The sequence below is a fragment of the Galeopterus variegatus genome, unplaced genomic scaffold (genome assembly GCF_000696425.1).
Source record: "Galeopterus variegatus unplaced genomic scaffold, G_variegatus-3.0.2 Scaffold10294, whole genome shotgun sequence".
NCBI classification, from domain to species: domain Eukaryota; kingdom Metazoa; phylum Chordata; class Mammalia; order Dermoptera; family Cynocephalidae; genus Galeopterus; species Galeopterus variegatus.
The window spans coordinates 34,788-47,622 of NW_007736405.1; the positions used below are offsets into that span (position 1 = coordinate 34,788).

The window sequence follows — 12,835 nt, forward strand, 5'->3', positions numbered from 1 at the left end:
GTTGGCCTATTCATTTCAGGAACGGGATTGGCAGTTTGGGTGGTTTATAAGATTCCTAATTCATATGCATCCACTACTGAGTGTACTGAATTTTCTTTCGTGGGCAGCATTTATTATTTTTTTTCTGATAGTTGGGTGTGGGTGTCAGTCTGCTTGGGCTACTGAGACAAACACCACAGATGGGGCAGCTTAAACGTCGGACACTTCTCACAGTTCTGGAGGCTGGAAGTGCACCATCAAGGTCCTGGCTGATTTGGTTCCTTTCTTCCCGGCACGCCGATGGCCGCCTTCCTGCTGTGTGCATGGTGGCGACTGGGGAGGGGACAGAGACAGGTCTGTGTCCCTTCTACGGGGACACTAATCTCATCATGAGGGCTCCTCCTAACACCATCACATTGGGATTAGGGCTCCAACACATGAATTTCGGGGGGACACAAACATTCAGTCCATAACAGGGTGGCGTGTCGGAGGTTTGGTTCTCTTCTGTCTTGGGGGATCCTACATCTCTGTCCTGCACCTTCTAACCTTGGCTGCCCGGGATCCAGGGGGGCCCTCGCCCCTGCGTGCTCTTCTCTCCCAGAAGCAGGGCACCCCCGCCGGAAGCCCCACCCTCCCTAGGGCCCTCTCCCGAAGTCGGGGTTCGATCGGGACTTTTTTTCAGTAGCATTTCGGTTAGAGCAGGTTTTCTTTTCCTGTGGGTTATTTAAGCTCAATGTTGGGTCTTCTTGTCCCGTCTTCTCTCTTTGGTACAGGTTGTGGGGACCTGCACAGCTCTCCGTGAGGTCTTGAGAGATCTCTCGATTTGGGGGGACTGTGCGGAGGTTCAGGTTTAGTGACCTGCCGTTACCTTGGCTGTGTGGTGTTCTTTAGCTGCTCCGCTCTTCACGGCTGCCAGCTGCCCCTGCACATTTTCAGATGTGGCTCTCGTCTCTTTAAGCAAAGCACTCACAGCCGAGTTTGCGGCCGACCCCTTGTGATGCCGACGTAGGAGGTGTCGTGAGCCTGCTTCCCCTGTCCGGTTTTTCTGCTGATTCTCACTCATGTTGTCTCCTCAAGCGTTTTGGCTGAAAAATGTATTTAAAAAAAAATTGACAGGACTGATTTGAAAATTAGGATGGGAATTTTGGGAAGATCGTCTTCCTAGGAGAAACTTAACTTCCTTCTGTGGGGCATCTGGGAGGCTAGCAGTTAGGGACCATCCTCATAATCCAAGGTCGAGGCTGGAGATTTTTCTGAGCCCCTGAGGTGGCAGAAAGCTGAGCTGCAAGTATGAGCGGGGGCTGGTGACTTTGGCTCACCTCACCTGTAGGGCTGGCCTCCCGAGGAGTCCCTTTCCTGGGAAGCCCTGGGAGGACGATGGCTTCCCCTCCCTCCACCTTCCAAATCGTGCCTGTCCTTGTGTTGACAGAAGTCCTGGAAGCCACCGAGCAAAGTGCTGTGGGAGATGCAGTTTGAAGGTCCCCGATGACACGGCGGGAGGTGACGAGTTGTAAGGCAGAGGAGAGAAGCGGCCGTTGTCCGTGTGCTGGCTGCTCAGGTTCCGTGTCACCCTCCTCCCCTGTGCACATTTCTATAAGCCAGCAGCGAGACGTTGACGTGTCCACCCAGCGGGAGGTGACGACCCTCATGCAAACGGAGGCTCGCTTGTGCTGAGTCGGCAGCGCCCTGGTGCGAAGCACACCTCAGGCAGGCGCCTTTTACAAAATAGGACCAGCAAGGCAGCGGGTGAGAAGGCACGGCTGGTCAACTCGGACAATTTTGCGCCAGCACAGAAGGGGCCCGCGCAGCGACTCCAGCCCACCCCTCTGGAACTGGTCCTGGCGAGGGCGATTTTCTTCCTTCGCTGCCCTCCCAATACCTCCTTTGTTCTCAGAATACTGATCCCCAGGCTTCTGGGGCTGGGGCTCGGGGTCGATGCTCCGGCCACCACCGCGGTCCACCGTTCAGAGCGGTGGTTATGGGAATGAGATGCTCCGTGGGACTCCGGCCCGAGTCGGCCTCACCGTGGGTCCGGTGTGTCCGTGAACCGCTTAGTAGTCAGTTTCCTAGTTCTTTTTTTTTTTTTTTTTAAAGATGACCGGTAAGGGGATCTTAACCCTTGACTTGGGGTTGTCAGCACCACGCTCAGCCAGTGAGCAAACCGGCCATCCCTATGTGGGATCCGAACCCGGGGCCTTGGTGTTATCAGCACCGCACTCTCCCGAGTGAGCCACGGGCCGGCCCAGTTTCCTAGTTCTTACATCGTTAGTTTGGGGGGACACGCTTGACAACTGGGCAGAATTTGTATACTGGCTTCCATACCGTAAGGAAGGCCACTTGGAAGCTTCTGGAAGATCCCCTCCCTATCAGGATATTAACTGGAAGCAGCCATGCGTCTCTGGAGAACTGCGGATTGTTGCCTGTTTGGCCTTAGGAGAAGACGCGTGGGTCTTGGAGAATGGCCGTGGATTATCCTGAACCGAGTCGGGTGGGGACAGCGCTTCGTTTCGCTCTAGATGCCGTCTTTTAGTGGAACACGCTGGCACGTCCTCTAGCTCTTGAATATGCAGCTGTTGATCTGGGGACTATTTTTTTCCTTCATTCCATTCGGCAAGGACCCCAGAAGCAGTATGCTTCCCCTGCACACAGACAGTGGTACCCCTCGTGGTCTCCTGCAGGGCCGGCTAAACTTTTTGGCTGAGCACCTCAGAGAGACCCCAGACCTCTGGGGAGGAGGCTTTGGCTGGCTGGGGAGTGTCTGAGGGGCACGTGGTGTTGGGGAAAGGGCAGACTGGACTCAGCTGGAAGGAAGAGGCGTTGCTGGGAGCTGCTCATGGGGACGGCGATGCACAGGAGGCCTGGGAGGCAGTGGCCGGCGGGACACAGGGAGGTTTGCAGAGCCCTGGCTGCAGAGCACAACAGAGAAGGGGGTGTTTGGGGCTGAGGCACCTTAATGTTATAACTGCGAGAACAGGATATGGCCAGACGGTCTATAGAGATAGGACTCTGGTTCGCAGCCTGCAGCAGCCAGCCCAGGAAGCCAGCCCGTCTAGTGATAATCCAAAACACTGTCGGTAGCCCCATGGCAATCGGCCCCACACGCCCGGTGCTTGACCAGCAGCTGGCAGCTCCCCTACTCTTTGTCCCCTCTCCCCACTTAGGACCAACCAGAGAAAGCCAAACACCTCCCCTGACGGGTCCCAGAGGCCACTCTGCTCTGGAGGCCGCCTAGCCCCGTGGAGCTTCCCACGTGTGGTGGCTGGCTCCGGCCACAGTGGCTTCTGTCACCAGCCCTGGCCCTTCTCATGGGGGTCTTCGTTTGTGCCCACACCTGCCCACCCCGACAGTGGTGTGCTGTTCTGCGGCCCCTCTGAGAACCAGCCTCTCAGACCCGTCCTACAAAGGCTCTGTGGTTTCCACCTTCCTTCTGGGCTCTGGCTGGTCATGGCCACTCCTGCAGGAAGCTGGTGGGTGGGCAACATGGTGGGTGGGCAGGTGGGTGGGTGTGGGCTGGAGCCCTGAGTGCTCAGCAAATCCCGCTGTGAGCATGGGACCCAGAAGGTCAGGGCAGCCGACCCTCCTGCCACCTCCCCTGGGCTTTGGGGCTCAGATAGACCCTCCCGAGCACCTCTGTCCTCTGCTCCTAGGCAGGGCCTTTGGGTGACCCAGGGATGGGAAGCCCAGGCCATGGAGAGCTCTCCAGGGTCTTTGGGGGGGTGCAGATGGGCCTCAGGCAAGGCCAGAGCTGGCCGGAGAGCCGGCTGGCCGGTTGGCGGAGCGGGGGTGGGGGCGGAAAGAACAGGGTGGTCTGGGCAGGTGCTGGCTGCGTGTGGGCGCAGGAGGCCAAGGCCGGCGGAGCAGAAGGGTGGGTGGGCCAGGAAGGCTGGGAGCCTTTTTAAATAGGCTTTTGGGGACATTCTGTACTTTTAATGATTGAAGCGGAAGATAGCCCAAACCACAGCTTCTGCAGACCCACTTGTTCTTGCCCAGCTGTCCCTCCCTCGGACTTGACCTTGGCCTCCCACCAGGCCCGGAGTGAAGAGCAGGGTCTCCTGCCTTCCCAGATTCAGCCAGGGAGAGTGTCGGATACGGGGAGACCGGGTTTAGGGTGCTCATTCTGGAAGCTTCCGTGTGGAAGGAAGTGTGGGGAGAAGAGGGGAGCAGCACAGAACGGTTTGCTCAGAATGGGCTCTGCACACACTCCCCGGGCACCTCCCGACTCTCCAGCGGGTCTGGGCTGGGCACAGAGGCCCCCTGCATAATGCCCCTCTCGGGTCGTTTCTCCACTTTGCAAGGAGAACAGCCAGGGTGGTGTCCCAGCGGTCAGTGGCCGCCCACACCGAGCGTCCAGAGCCCTATAAAGTGGTTTCTAGGGCTGCCTGTGGCGTGGTGTGGCGTGTGGGCCTCTGGGAGGATGAGGGGCCTGCTGCTGACCGCTCTTCTGGCTTTGGTCCCAGTGCCCAGGGCCCAGGCGGTGTGGCTGGGAAGACTGGATCCTAAGCAGGTGGCAGTCCTCCTGTGGGGTGGGGCAGGCTAGTTCGGGGGATTTGGTCCCTCCTTTGAGGCCACACAGCTTCTGGATCACCCCTCTAGTGCCAGCCCAGAGGGGCCTGGATGGCAGGGGACTAGCTGGGCTGCACGGGGATCCCTGGGGGTCCCAGATGAAGAGGGCCGGGACAGGTGGGCTGGCCTCACCTGCTGTCCCCATGCAGCTGCTCGGGCACTGGTATGTCCTCGCTGTGGCCTCCCGGGAGAGGGGCTTTGCTGTGGAGAAGGACGTGAAGAACGTCGAGGGGGTCGTGGTGACACTCACTCCAGAAAACAACCTGAAAGTGCTGACCTCTCGGCACGGGTGAGTGAGCGCTGCTCTGTGTCCTCCGCAGGCGAGTCCGCCGGGCTCAGGCACCGTGGCCCTGGGGCTCCCCGCCGGCCCTGGGGCTCCCCTCCCTTTCCCCGCTGGGCTCTGCTCTGAGCCCCCGCCCCTGCCGGCCTCTTACATCTGCATCGCTGGACTCGGGGCCTGGCCGGCCGCTGGTGGGACCCACGGCTTTGACACTGCAGCTGGAACAGTCCCCTGACCACCCTGCCCGATGCCTCCCCATCCTTGGTCAGCTTGGACGAGGCTGACCCGGCTCCAGTCAGAGCGGGTGAGGCCTCTTCTTTGTGCCAAACCAACTTGGTTCTTTCGTAAATTAAATCCCCCAAAGAATGTGGTCCCTGAGGCTGGTCTTGGTCAGTAGAATGGTGGGCGGGCAGGAGGGGGCGTGGTGGGGCGGCCACCCAGGGGAGGTGTCAGTGTTGGCACCAGCAACCCTTCACGGAGGGGGCCGGTGGGCACTCACCTCCCGGCAGAGGCTCCCAGGGGGCCTGAACCACTGGACCAGACACAGGGCCCAGAGAGAACCTTCTCCCTCCTGCCCCCATGCGCCTTCAGGAGACCTGGCCATGGGACGCGCAAGGACAGAGAAGGTCTGGGCTAAGGTGGCGGCTTCCACGTGGCTTCTGTGAGCACAGGGTCACACGTGTATGGTGTTAGCCCAAAAGCAGGCAGGGCTCACACTCAGATCAGCTCACACGAGAGGCAAGTAGCCTCTTGTATCCTGTTTACTTGGTGTGAATTTTACTTATTGGCCTTTGCATAGGAAATACACCAGCGTGGTTGAAAAATCAGAGTCCCCAAGAGCATATACCTCTCACCGTTCGTCCCACCCCTCCTCCGCCAGCCGGCGCCCCTCCCGCAGGTAGAGACGGTTGTGATCGGCGTCGTTTCAGGCCCACATAGCACCCGTGTCCTTGTTACCACCACGGTCTGTCACCTGACAGTGCACACCGCTGCAAACCGTTCTGCATGTCCACAGCATCTCCACGCTCTTTTTAAACATTTTTAATTTCATTCTTATTTGCTTTTTTTCCCTAAAATTTAAATATTGTGGTAAAATGCACCTAACATGAAACTTACCATGTTAACCATTTTTACGTGCACAGTTCAGTGGCATTAAGCACGTTCACACTGTTGTGCAAGCATCGGCACCACCCATCCCCGGAACTATTTCATCTTCCCAGACTGAACCTGTCTCCGTTAAGCACCAGCTCCCCCAGCCCCTGGCACCCACCACCCTACTTTCTGTCTCTATGAATTTGACGACTGGCTATTTCACTTATCAAAATGTCCTCAAGGCTGATCTAGGCTGTAGCGTGGGTCAGAATTTCCTTCTTGCTTAAGGCTGAACAATATTCCACTGTGTGGATGGACCACACTGTGTTTAGCCAACATCTGTGGATGGGCACTGGGCTGCTTCCACCTCTTAGCTGTCGTGAGTCGCGCTGCTGTGAACGGGGGGCGCAAACGTGTCCTCCAGACCCTGCTTTCAGTTCTTCTGGATGCAGACTCGGGAGTGGAATTGCCGGGTCATGGGGCAAGTGTATGCTTGACTTTTGGAGCCGCGCGCGTTCTTTTCTATAGCCGTGTAGTACTTTACCGTGTGCATCACCCTCCTCTCCTTAACCAGTGCTCTGCACATGGACGTTTAGGTGTTCTCCAATCTTTTGCAATTAGAGACCCACTGTAGGGAATGAACCTTGGTAAGCTCGTCTGGGGGAGCGTGTCCACTTGAAGGATTAATCCCTAGAAGTGGACTTGGGGGTCAAGGTTAAGGTGTACGCATCTGTAATTCTGGCACAGGCTGCTCCGTGTCACCACAGACGTGACGTCCAACATGGCTTACTCAGTGATCTTTGCCAAAAATGGGCCCTCGGATTGGTTTTGATGTGCCTTTCTCTAGTCACAAGAGTGGCGGGACATCTTGGTGTACGTTAATGAGTCTTTGTGCCTCCCTTCCGATGAACTGTGTTCGTATCTTCAGCATTTTTCTCCTGAGTGTGTTTCTTACTGATTGTAGAAACCCTTAAATAGTAGAAAAATCAGCCACTTGTCTGTGATAAAAATTAGTTGCAAGTAGGTTTCCCGGCTTGTCTACGTGACCAGGCGACTGCCCAGCGTCGTTCACTGAAGCGTCCGTCCTTCCTGTGTTGACCTGAGGTGCCACCCGTGCCAGGCACTGAGCTCCTGTGTACGCTCGCTTTATTTCTGGGCTTTCTCTTCTGTTTCTTCAACATGTCTATTTAGTGGCCAAACTTCAATGTTTTTTGTTTGTTTTTTTTTTCTTCCCTTTTTTGGTCTTTTTTCGTGACCAGCAACGGGATCGCAACCCTCGGTGTTGCTCCCGCGCCTCGCTCAGCCAGTGAGCGGGAACCGGTCTGTATGTGGGATCCGAACCCTCGGCGGGAGCGCCACCACGCTCCCAAGCGGCGCACTGTAGCAGTGCGCCACCGGGCCGGTCCCAAACTTCAATGTTTTAATTACCGTAGCTTTACAGTATGCCCTGTCATCTACCTCGCTGGTGATTCTTGCTGGTTATTCTTCCTTCTAGAAAGTCCCTAGTTGTTCTTGCGGTTCTCCCCATGGGAGCTTTAGCGTCACAGATTTTGTTTACAAAGACCACCGCACATGTTTTGGGGTGTGCTCGTTTTACGGGCTGACAGTTCAGGGAACACTGGCCCTGTGGGTGCTGAGTCTCCACACTAGACCACAGGCATCCTGCTGGCCATCTGAGTCCCCTCTGTGCCTCAGCAGCAGCTTGGCTCTGTCCCTGCAGCACTGGCCTCACAGGTCTCTTGGGAGGTGAAAGGAGCTGCTTACCCCTCCTGGGGACCCCTGTGCCAGCCTGGCTGTCCAGACGGGCTCAGACTGACCGAGAGCAAGATCCCAGTAACTGGGGGCATCGGGAGGAAGATGGGGCTCCCCCTGCAGCCTTGCCCATCTCCGGCCGCGTCTGGACTTGTTTCCTCCCACAGGGCCCAGGTCTTGACCCTGAGCTGGTGATGGGCCCGTTTCTTTTCCAGCCTGGAGGGCTGCAACCAGAACATTGTGCAGCTGCTGAGACAGAATTCCGGATGGGTATTTGAGAATCCCTGTGAGTATGACGGCCACTGGCTGCACCCGGGCTGTTTCTGGGCCGTCATGGAGGCCGGCCCCTGTGGCGTCCCCAGGACCCCTGCCGGCAGGGCCAGTGCCAGTGGGGAGGGGGCCTGACTCCAGTCCAGACACTCCGTGTAGCTCTTCACGAGGAAGTTAAAGGATCTGATTTTGTCAGAGGTTTGATGCAAAGAGAAGCCCCTGGGCAGAGGATCGGACCTTGCCCCTCTGTGCTCAGACGACACTGTGGCCCACCTTAGGTCCCCAGACCCCCACAGGTGCAGAGGGTGGGGGCCTGACCAGTGCCATCTGCCCCCCTGGTGTAGGGTTGGGCAAGCCTGACCCAGTCACTCCTCAGTCACTCACAGGATGAGCTAAGACAGGCGCTCGTCCATCCATCTGTCCATCAACTACTGAGAGCCGCTTCCTGACGGTGTCAGGTGGGGGCCCAGGACCAGGGCACAGAGCTTGGGAGCCTGGGTCTGCTGAGAGCACCTCTCCTGAGGTCTAACAGGCTCTGGCCCTGAGTTGGCCCCTCCGTCCCCATGGCTGACACCAGCTCAGCTGCTCCCAGACGGGCCCCGTCCCACCCACTGGGAAGGTGCGTCTTTTCCCTAGCTCTGGGCGTGCTGGAGTACCGGGTGCTGGGCACTGACTTCAAGGACTACGCCATCATCTTCACCCAGCTAGAGTTTGGGGACGAGGCCTTCAACACTGTGGAGCTGTACAGTGAGTGTGCCGCAGGCGAGGGCTCACAGGGACCCCTGGCCCCCCAGACCCCAGTGCTCTGGGACCCCAGCCCTGAATGGGGGAAACACAGGGGCCAGACTCCCACCACCTGGAGGCTGGCTGTGCTGGGGGCATCCTGAGGGCAGGCAGCCCCTCCCCCACCCACCTCAGGCCCCTCCCGGGCCCCTCCCTGACTCTCAGTGGCTGTCCGTCTGCAGGTCGGACAGAGATGGCCAGCCAGGAGGCCCTGCGGCTCTTTACCAAGTGGAGCAAGGGCCTGGGCTTCCTGTCCCGGCAGCAGGCCCAGCTGCAGAAGGACCGTGAGTGTCCGCTGGAGCGGCCGCAGTGGGGGCTCAAGGCCAGTTCTGATGCCCACGGGTATGGTGGGCGGCATAGACTGCAGGGCCATTTCCTGGCTTCTGCCAGCCTCGGCCATGCTCCTGGGCTGGGGGAGTCTGGCAGGGCTGGGGGAGGGGTCTCCAAGCAGTCGCCCACTCCTGTCCAAAGTCAGCATCCAGGACAGCCCCACCTCAGGTGAGGCTGCACGCAGGGAAGAGTAGGGCCTGGGCGCTGGGGCGGCCACAACTGTCCTCACGGTGGTATTGCCTCCCCTCCAGTCACCTGTGCACGCAAGATCCTCCAGGTATGACACCGTCTTGGGTATCACCCTGGGTGTCCTGTGGTGTGGGAGGAGCCTGGGGACCTGGGAGCCATCCTAGCCCCAGGGGGCGGGAGGACACCTTGCCCAAACCTGTAGGTTGGTGGCTTTGCTGCGCTGAAGGAGGCTGAGGGTGCGGGGGCATGGTGACGCCTCCCTGGTGAGTGGGGTCCTGCACATGCTCTCCTTGGTTTTCAGTGAATGCTGCAGCCCCCGGCAGGGATGGAGCCCACGGTGTCCTGATGGAGGCCAGCCTGAGGCACTGGGCATTGGGATGCTATTCCCAGGGCACTCACTCCAGATCAGAATAAAGTGATTCCGCATGGAAACCCACCCGATGGCTCATGACTGGGCCAGGCAGTGCCCTATGTGGGGACAGGCAGAGGAGGGGGGACTGGGGGAATGGCATCAAGGACCACACCTCAGAGCCATAGAGCCAGCTCTGCACAACAGCACGCGTACACCTGCACCCCACTCCAGAGTCCTCTGCGTCTGGGGACCCTGAACTCAGGCCCTGGCTCGGACATAGGGGCTGATCTGGGGACAGCTGCTCCTCCCATCAGGACCCAAAATGGCCCCGGCTAGGCGGAGGCTGATCTGCCTGGGTTGGAACAGGATTCCATGGGGCAGGTGCTGGATGAGGACACTGGCACTAGTGGTCACCAAGACCCATGGCTGGGGCGCTACAAATTGCAACAGGGTGGCAGCCAGTGCTGGTCCCAGTCTCTGACCCTCTAAGCTCTGCTCTCTTGGGGCTGGAGCTCTGGCTGTGGCTGGGGCAGGGGGCCAGGGACCCCAGAGGTCCTGAGCCTGTGGTTCTTCCAGTGATCTGCCAGGTGTGTGTGTGGGGGGTGCTGCCCAAAGTCCTGGGAAAAGTGCAGCTGTGGGGGTAGCTGGGCTAGAAGTGGAGTGGGGGCTGCCCTTCACTCACGCTGAGCTGGGTGAGGTGCACACAAGGCTCCTCCTTCCTCCAGGCTGCACACGCACATGAGCACACGCGTGCCCCCACCCACCGTGTGCACACGCATGCACATGCTCATGAGCGCATGCATGTACCCACCCACATGTGTGCACTCACGCACACTCATGAGCACGTGTGTGCACCCACCCACATGCACGCCCATATGTGCACACACACACGGGCACACACATGTCCAGCCTGGCCCATCTGTCTGTACCAGCTCAGGTGCTGTGATGCTGGGGCCTGGAGAAGGTGGCTGCTGTCTGAGCCCTGGGGTCACTGTGGTTGGGCCCTCCATATCACACTTGCCCCGAGAAGTGCAGTCCAGAGCCACCCCACACTTTGCCTCTCATCTGGGAGTCTAGGACAAGAGGCTCCAGCTGCCCACTGCCCAGTGAGATGGCTCTGGGGCTGTCACAGCACACAGGGGGTGCAGGGTGGCCCCAGGCCAGGCCAGCAATGGACCTGAGTGTGGCCTCCGGGAACACGATGGTCTCGTCTCCAGAGGCCTCCCAGACAGGTGGTGCCCACGAAGGCTGCCAGGTGGCTGAGTGCCCAGGGGCCAGCCTCTGTGCCAGGGATGGGGGCAGAGCCCAAAGCTGTACCTGCCCACCTTCCGCCCCTCCCTCCGCCCCAGCCCAGGATGGATGGAGGCTCGTGCTCAGGGGAGGGTCAGACGCCCTCAGGGGGCCAGGCGGAGATTTAAGCACAGACTCTGTTGGGTGGAGAGAGTTAGGTGAGGATGAGGCCGGGGCTGCTGCTGCTGGTCCTGCCACTGGTCCTGGCCGTGGGGTCCCAGCCACAGAGGCAGGACCCCAAGGAGTCCCACACCCTAAACTGGAACAAGGTGAGGACCGGCCCACTGGTCCCCGAGCTGGGTGCCAGGGCCACGGAAGGCCGAGCTGTGGGGCAGGGCAGCTGGAGCACATGCCCTGCACAGTCTCCAAGCAGACATGCAGAGGCAAGCGTGGTACCGAGGCCAGCAGGAGTCAGGGCCCCGGGTTCTGCTGGGCCAGGGGGGCTGCCCCCCACCTCTCCCACCGCAGCCCCCAGCACTAGAGGCAAAGGGGGCTGGGGAGCCCCGAGGAGGGGTCAGGGTGGGGGGCTGAGGGAGCCAGAGATGCTGAGACGGCAGAAGGGACGCAGCAAGCTCTGGATGGAGGGGAGCCCGGCCGTCAGAGGCGGCACTTACAAGGCCCAGCAGTGCCCGGGGTCAGGGGTCTGCAGCAGGTAGTGCCAGTGGGCCAGGGCACAGGGTGCAGCTGGAAGTAAGGGGCTGAGCCATCCATTGTCCCCTACTTGGGAAGGAGCCAGCACCTCCACGGTCAGACGGAGGAGCTCCGATGGCCCCTGACCAGCTGGGCATCTGCCTCTCCTCGGCCTGGCTGGGCCTTGGGAAAGGGTCACTTGTGGGTCAGTTCTCTGGCTGGGAGCCAGGGGGTTGGGCAGGCAGCACCCAGGTTGTCAGCTCCCACACCTGTCCTCCCCTGGTCCCTCTGTAGTTTTCAGGGTTCTGGTACATTCTGGCCATTGCCACTAACACCCAGGGATTCCTGCCAGCCAGAGAAAAAAGGAAGCTGGGGGCGTCCGTAATGACATTGAACGGAGTGGGCCGGCTGAAGGTAGTCATCGCCTTTAGCCGGTGAGCGGATGTGGGCAGTGGTCCCAGCACACCCTTTGCAGACGTGGCAGGGGGTGTCTCCCCTTCCAGGAGGCAGGAGACCCCAGGGAAAGGAGTCAGGGAGGAGGCCAGAGTGGTCGGTCAGTCTGGAAGTTCCACAAGGCTTTTCCTCCATCACGTCCTCTCCCTGAAATTCGAAGGACTGGTTTTGGGAGAAGCCGCCAGCAGTCCACGGGGCACTCGGCAGGAGGGGGTGTTTGGGGCGTTTCCCTCAAGCTGTGGGACGGGCTCTGGTCCAAAGTGGGAAATTCCGTAGCGACCGGGCCCACTGTCAAAGCCGGTGGCCTCGCCCCAGCCCCAGTCCCGCCTGCGTGGAGGGCGGTGCAGGTGGGACCACGCGGTCTTCCTGGGCGGGGCGGGGCTCCCTGGCCTGAGCTCGAGTCCGCCTCGTCCCCAGGCCCCGGGGGTGCCAGTCCCAGGAGGTGGTCCTGCGGAAGGACAAGAAGAAGGCCGTGTTCAGGAACCCCCGTGCGTGCGACGCCGCTGAGGACCTGGATAAGATGCCCCGGCCCCTTCAGCAGCCCTTTCACCCCTTGAGGGCACATGGCGGGCGGGATGGACACCCTGACCCGGGTGGTCAGGCTGGCGTTGGTCCCAGAGCTGACGTGCCATGTGCTGTGTGGCCCACCTGGGGGGTGGAGTCTGGGAGACACTTGGTCCCCTGCAGACGCCCACCCTGGGCTGGGGCTCGGGGCTGCGGGTGGGCTCGGGCGCGCCAGGCAGGCGCCAGCGGGTGGCTCTGGGCCTGTCTTCCAGTGCGAGGGGTGAAGGCCTTCCACGTGCTGTCCACCGACTACAGCTCCGGCCTGGTCTACCTCCGCCTGGGGCGGGCCGGCCGCAGCCGCCAGAGCC

The 12,835-nt window shown here is 60.1% G+C and overlaps 2 protein-coding genes across 2 annotated transcripts in view; both read left to right on the plus strand.

Annotated features, from left to right (window-relative positions):
- Positions 1-4,393: 4,393 nt before the first annotated feature.
- LCN6 (lipocalin 6) lies at positions 4,394-9,636 on the plus strand. The gene is made up of 7 exons (XM_008594173.1): positions 4,394-4,483; positions 4,692-4,831; positions 7,882-7,952; positions 8,573-8,683; positions 8,902-9,003; positions 9,301-9,326; positions 9,540-9,636. Exons 1-7 carry the CDS (start codon positions 4,394-4,396, stop codon positions 9,540-9,542), a joined length of 543 nt encoding a protein of 180 aa, XP_008592395.1. The 3' UTR covers positions 9,543-9,636.
- Positions 9,637-11,044: 1,408 nt separating this feature from the next.
- LCN10 (lipocalin 10) overlaps positions 11,045-12,835 on the plus strand; it is a 3,853-nt gene continuing 2,062 nt past the window's right edge. The window contains exons 1-4 of the mRNA XM_008594178.1: positions 11,045-11,149; positions 11,805-11,944; positions 12,381-12,447; positions 12,676-12,832. Of these exons, the coding sequence (XP_008592400.1) occupies positions 11,045-11,149; positions 11,805-11,944; positions 12,381-12,447; positions 12,676-12,832 (469 nt within the window). The remainder of the gene's footprint in view (positions 11,150-11,804; positions 11,945-12,380; positions 12,448-12,675; positions 12,833-12,835) is intronic.

What these genes read in the sequence shown, in the direction of transcription:
- LCN6 (XM_008594173.1), top strand. Translation starts at nt 4,394, where the DNA reads ATGAGGGGCCTGCTGCTGACCGCTCTTCTGGCTTTGGTCCCAGTGCCC. An exon ending in GTGCTGACCTCTCGGCACGG is followed by an intron (nt 4,832 to 7,881) that starts GTGAGTGAGCGC and finishes TTTCTTTTCCAG; the next exon opens with CCTGGAGGGCTGCAACCAGA. An exon ending in GGCCCAGCTGCAGAAGGACC is followed by an intron (nt 9,004 to 9,300) that starts GTGAGTGTCCGC and finishes CCTCCCCTCCAG; the next exon opens with TCACCTGTGCACGCAAGATC.